Source organism: Brassica napus, chromosome C9, assembly GCF_020379485.1.
Source record: "Brassica napus cultivar Da-Ae chromosome C9, Da-Ae, whole genome shotgun sequence".
Lineage (NCBI taxonomy): Eukaryota > Viridiplantae > Streptophyta > Magnoliopsida > Brassicales > Brassicaceae > Brassica > Brassica napus.
Window position 1 is genome coordinate 32,919,060 of NC_063452.1, and position 6,667 is coordinate 32,925,726.

Genomic DNA, 6,667 nt, shown 5'->3' on the forward strand with positions numbered 1-6,667 from the left:
AGCTTGTGAGGAAATGTCTAGGGTATATTGCTCATGCTCCTCAGGTTGGTGAGCTCCTGGACGTGGTTCCTCCATACCTAGACCTTCATCAACATTCCGGACACAGTGCAAGTGCATCATACCAGTGTTTTGATAAGTAGGATTGATCACATTAAGTTCAGAAATCACTTTATCAAGTGTTGGCATTGCTTCCGCAGCAAGGATGGGTTCTTGTTCCATGGTAATACCTGAAATATTTTCAACCTTTTGGGCACTAGACAAGTGTTTTAAGACAGTCATGGAATTACTAGAAACAGAATCATATCTTTCTACTTGATTCTCTAAATTTTCAGAAGGTGAAACAATTTCTTGTTTCTTATTTACATGAAGTTTAGAATTAGAGGTTTGCTCTTTAGCATCTAAAATTTCTTTATCTTTCACGGATCCGGCCCTAAGCATGTATAAAAGTTCAGTCGAAACTGCAGTCGTTAACCCTCTGTTATATTGTAGTATATATATATATTGTAGTATATATATATAAAATTATATAAAAGAACACACACAAAAAGGCGAAAGAAATAAAAAAATCCCAAAATGGTAACAATCAAAAGAGTGCTCAACCTAGAGAGCCTTTGGTCTTAAAAATCATACAAAATCAATCTATCATGCAGACAGTGTTTAATATATATATATTTTTTTATAATCTAAGGTGTACGGCGGGTTGAAATCCAACCGACTAATTAATTTATGAGGCTTGCCTACGGACGCCAGACATGTGGTTGCTCTGAACAAAAATTAAATACATATTTCGTTTGGCAACACAGTTAGACAAACATGTATATTTGAAATGATAGATTTCAAATTCGGAGGGCTTAACACTTTTCCAAATCTGTCTTACCACGTTTGTGTAGTTGACAATGTTTAACTTGAAGCAAATGCTTCACTTGTCTTACTGAAGGACCCTGATTGTTACCATTCAAGATAATATTTTGGTCCACATACAGTATTGCATTGAGATAAAAGGGTGAGCAAATTTGTTGTAAATCATAACACTTCCCAAAAGCAGATGAGGAACAATAAATAATGTGGTATAAAAAAATAAAACAAAAGTTAACACCCTAGTTAATTTTATTCATTAACTTTTATTCATATTATGTTTCAGCAATAGATTACAACCTACGAGACTGTTAAAATATATAAATAACGTAAACTCATGTCATTTGCACACAAATACATATATGTATATATGTATTATTTATGCATACTGCAAGACAATTATTGATTGGTTTTCTTTTCTAAATTTTCTTATATTCCAAATGTTCGACTATGCGCACCAGCGGGAAAGGTTACATTGCTGACATCATCTATAGAAGAATCCAACTTGTCGTCATTGTTAACTTGAGTTCTGAATGGTAGTTCTTGAAGGCTATTCTTCTCAAGCATAGCTAATACTGATACGTCATAGTCCTTACCTTTTCCCCAAACAACCAAATACAAACCCATGGCAATCACCGTCCCTCCTATTACGCTGCAACAAAAAGAAATATAAGAAACACATAGATGTAGTTTTAAGTTCATGAACAATTGCAAGATGTCTTTATTCGTCTAACATACCATCCGTAATGTATTTGTTCATGGAGAATAAAAGAAGCAAGGAGAGCTACAAGAATCATGCAAAGAGGGTTAAAAGCAGTGACGAAAACCGGCCCTCTCGTTCTCATAACCATCCCTTGCACGTAGTAGGTTAAACCCGAGCTTACTATACCCTTCATTAAAGAGAGTTTTGATCAATATTATATTTTTGTGAAGGGATTAGCTGACTAAATTTAAAATTTATAGTTACCGTATAAAGAGGTGCTAAAAGTCTTGCATCCCATCCAACCGCCCATCCCCTGGAGTGGCGCTCCACTACGAGAGCTACTACGGTGCTTTGGACTGCCCCAGATAGGCATATTAAGGCCGATAGTGAAAGATCCGCAGGATATGTCTTTATTGTTATGGACTGTATATCAAATATACGTATGTTTTAAGCAGTACCAGAACTTGACCCGTGTGGGAGGGATTTAACTTGTGTTCAACAAAACTCATAAACCGTTGGTTTTGTAAAAAAATCCTATGTATATTTTATATGTTTTTGTAATTTACGTATAGAGTAGAATATATTATTTTATAATATAGATATTTGGTAATAATTTTTTATCTGTGCATAATATTATATTAAAATTTTTATAACTTGATGCAATTTGATGTAATTGTACTATTCATATATTTATCTTTTTTTGTTAATTTAATTTAAAATGAAACAACATTATAAAAATTAATTTTTTTTATTAGTTTTCTGTGAATTATTATTAATTTTATGATATTATTTTCTTAAAAATTGAATTCTTGAAATTTTTATATTTGACTAAACTAAATAGGATAATACTACATTTAAAATTTTTTTATATAACATATACTATATATTTCAACAACCATTGTAATTAATTAATTTAAATTAGTTTTAAATGCAGTGGCAAAATCTGTGAATAAAAAAATACAAAAAAATATTTAATTTATTATAAATACAATGGCTAACAGTGTAAATAAAAGAAAATACTTAATTTGCTATCTACGTTTCTAAACAATTTTTATTTATTTTATCATCCATATTTTCAAACAGTAACAAAAATACTTCAGTTTTAATAGAATAGATATATATTTATCATTGTATCAACTATCAACCACGCGGTACACACATAAACCTTCTGTTTTTTTTTTTTTTTTGTTTTTTACACAGAACTTTGATTTTTCTTAAAACAAACGCTTGTCAATATGAAACAAGCGGATTCGAATACTGGGACCAACACAGTGATGGTGCTAACATAAACCAATATGTTGAATATCCTGGTGTCTTATTACAATGTTTCAACTAAGAGGGTTTTTAGCAATTGTGTATTTAATGCAAATGCGATGTTATAAATAGGGGACTCTGTAATGCATATTGATGTTGTAAGATATGTAGGGAATTTGTTTTATCCAAAACTATCGGGTCCTAGCTTATATACATATTAAAAAAAAGAAAAGCTATATACATATTTAATTCAATTTTTAAATACTTATACATTTAATTTTTAAATATAATTGGTCTGGAGATTGAAACGAAATAATGTTTGATCAAAATAAAATAAAGTAAACAGTAAGGAGAGTACCTGCAAAACATAGAAGCAAGACCAAGCAACACAACCGAGGAGTATCAACAAGGTTCCACCAACCCAATGATTATGGTCTTGTGAACTGTTGCTATGTCCGTTGTGTTGATTCGTATTTGGGTTAGACCATGGTAAAGGAATAAGTGGACCTTTGTACAATGTCATGACCAATGCCCCTCCAAGAGCAACCAGTGTCCCAATTATCTTTGCTTGGCTTCGTACCTCTGCTATATTCACTTTCTCCATTCTGTTCACATATAACCGTTTCCAGTTAGTTTGAACATGTGTTTTCGTTTTATATAACTAGGATCTTAGACTGAAATCCAGGGGATACTCTTTCATTTTAGACATTCATAGTGATTACCACAGTTAAAATAACATTGAGAGGACTCGAAAGTACTCTGCTAGTCCTCTAAGCGAATTCTTTTCCCATTGAAACATAATAAGTGACCTTAATATGTGTCTCAACCACTGATTACCTTAGAATCCAAGCGATTATGAAAGTGACAGAAGGAAGAACGTTCATGATAGCAGATGTATATGTTGCTGATGTCATGTTCATCCCCAAGTAACCAAAACCCTGGTCCAATATTGGCCTACAGAGGCCGGTACAAAATCATGTATTAAGGGTATCTTTCTGAAATATCATCGCTCTGTTTTTTTTTTCTTAGTTTACAAACATTATGATTTTATTGATAAAAGGAGAAGATTAATTCTTAAGTTCAAAAAAAAAAAAAAAAAAAAGGAGAAGATTAATTCTTACTCTAAAAAGCCGAGTAACACTATTTTCAAGAAAACCGATAGTGTCATCTTCGGCCTCACTTTCCTGTAAAATCAAAATCAAGCCCATCAAGAAAAAAATAATCAAATTTAAACCATAGTTGTTTTCTTAATACGTAAAATATGAAATATAATAATTGCATGTTTTACATGGATTTGACCTTTCACAGAAGATTGCAAAAGGTCCGAGAACAAGAGCAGCAACAGCATTGCGGTACACAATCAGAACGTAACGATTCTGGCCTTGATTGAGAGTGGCCATAATGACAATATAGGTTCCTGCTGCTCCAAATTGCAAAAATATCATTAACAAAAATGGTCTAAAGTTTTTAATGATCGTACTTACACCCTCCATGGTTATTGATTCTTTTCTTTTTTATGTGTTATTGAAGTTAAATTTTCTGAATGTTAAGAAGTGTCAGAGCTGATGGGGAAAATATGATGAGCGAGTCATCTTATATAAAACATCAAAAAGGTGATACAGAGTTTTAGATAAACATGAGAACTTGTTTTTCCTCTGATCGAGATTCATGTAGTAGATTAACTAAAGAAACAACGTCTTTTATCAAAAAGAAAAAGAAAACGAAAAAAAAATCACAATAAAGTGTATACCGTGTATATATATATATATATATGCATATCTATAAGGCCACGACCGATAGGATATGATATTCAATAAAGGTAATAATTTTATTTTGGATGGGTATGGGTTCATTCAAGCGATCGTAAAGCAAACAATAATCCATATAGGCTTTGATAATTATTTTGCTAACACACATATCTTGCTCACGTCATTTTTATTATTATTTGTTTGTGCTTTGCCAAACTTGATAAACATATAAACCGGAAAGCTGCATTTCTAATACGTGTATGTTTTGTCCCTAAGATTTGACGTGAGTCCTAATGCTGGAGCCAAATTTCACCATCACGGAGAACGTCAGAACGTAACGTCTTCGGATTTTGAGCAAACCGTTGTAAACTTGTAGTTATTTGAGTATGTTTCTCGTTTTCTTTACAAGAAAAGTAGGATAATATGTATTTTAGGTTATGGATGTTTATACTTTAGTTCCTTCCATTTTTTATTTACGGTAGGAGATGGATTACATATATCCACTAGGCCTATCAACTAAGAAATTGGTCCCATTTGGTCGGCTCGAATTTGTTTAATTCGACGCCTATTGGTTGTGAGACTCTGCGTTACTCGGCGCCACGAGCTCGGCTTGATAGCCCAATTATTCAGTTCAGTTACACAGCCCAAAAGGAAGGATCCAGTCCATTAGGTCAATTCGACCTAGGACAAACAGAAGAGAAGATTTATCTATAAAAAGAGAACAAGATCGACGAGAAAGGAGATCAAGACTTAAACACTCAAACACTTGGCGGCTGAAAATTAAGGATTTACTTGTTTGTATTTCTCGCCGACTTGTGCTTCCCTGGCTAGCTCAAACAAGCACCGGTTACTTTCCGTTTGTTCTCACACTCTGTAAACTATTACTCTCTTCTTATAAATAAAACACCTTTAGAGATAGAGCCTTCCGGTTTCTATATTTTCATACTTTCATACTTTCATACAGCAAAATACTTAGAGTCTTAGGTTTGAAGAGAAGATCCAAGAACTACTTCAGAGATTTGATTGGAACTCCAAGTTTTTCTACTTTTATCTATTTATGCAGTAGTTCTCTTACTTCTTTGTTATGAATTGCTTAGCTATGTCTGAGCAGTTCTGTATGTTATATTTAGTGTTCAGATATTCATATGGTATTAGCCCAAAATATAGAATTGCTAAGTGTTAGGATATCCATCAACTAAACTGTTCTTAATGCCTGTGTTTAGAATAACACACTAGGACCTTGCCTATAGATATTAGGGCGCAAGCGGAAGCTTGGTTCTCTGTCTGAATTAGTGTACATTATGCTAGGATTGCTAGAAACAAGCGGAAGCTGATTTAGTTTAGCCTCATGAATAAGTCAAAACCATACGTAAAGCTTCCTGGAAGGTGCGTCAATAGACAACTCAGTAGTTGCATCGATCGACGGGCTGATCACAACAGGCTAGATCAGTGGTACGAGAACAAATTTTTCATCCGTCCTCAAGGCATTCAGAGGCAAGACTTTGAGTTGAAGCCTCAGTATTTCACACTCGTGGGACAGACACCCTACTGTGGGTTATCACACAAGCATCCTATGGACCATCTAAAGAGGTTCAAGGTCTAGTTTCTGCTATTAAAGACAATGCTGGAGAAGCTTCGCACTGGTTCAAGTAGTTACCACCAGGATCTCTTACATCATGGGCCAACATCAAGAACACATTCTTGCGTAACTTCTTTGATGAGGCACGCGCTGAAGACTCGAGGAGCAAGATTTTTACATTCACACATGAGCCTACAGAGTCATTCAAAAGCTCCTGGATCAGATTCAAGTCATATCAGAGAGACTGTCCACACCATGGATTCAATGAAGTACAGCTGCTCAACACTTTCTTCAGAGGCATCACGCTTGCATATCAGATGGTTCTATACTCAGCTAGTGATAGAAAATTCCACCCTAGGAATCCAGAAGAGGCAGATAGGCTTCTTGAGAATCTCACATCATGTAGCAGTAGGATGGACACTGATTTCAAAAGAAGGGAATCAGCTGCTGATCTTTGGAAGGAAGTGATGGATGACGTGAAGGTTAAGATGGATAGCGTCTACAGACTTCTGAAAATCAGAACAGCCT

The 6,667-nt window shown here is 34.2% G+C and overlaps 1 protein-coding gene across 2 annotated transcripts; it reads right to left on the reverse strand.

The window, feature by feature from the left end:
- Positions 1-1,089: 1,089 nt before the first annotated feature.
- On the reverse strand, positions 1,090-4,392 carry LOC106391542 (WAT1-related protein At4g08290). Of its 2 annotated transcripts, none has more exons than XM_013832215.3 (7): positions 4,112-4,392; positions 3,934-3,996; positions 3,650-3,766; positions 3,171-3,417; positions 1,823-1,981; positions 1,594-1,745; positions 1,090-1,507 (listed from the first exon to the last, which is right to left on the reverse strand). In XM_013832215.3, exons 1-7 carry the CDS (start codon positions 4,303-4,305, stop codon positions 1,285-1,287), a joined length of 1,155 nt encoding a protein of 384 aa, XP_013687669.1. In that variant the 5' UTR covers positions 4,306-4,392; the 3' UTR covers positions 1,090-1,284. The 2 variants fall into 2 exon arrangements, with proteins under 2 accessions (XP_013687669.1, XP_013687670.1); XM_013832216.3 differs by having other exon boundaries at positions 4,101-4,379.
- Positions 4,393-6,667: the final 2,275 nt, after the last annotated feature.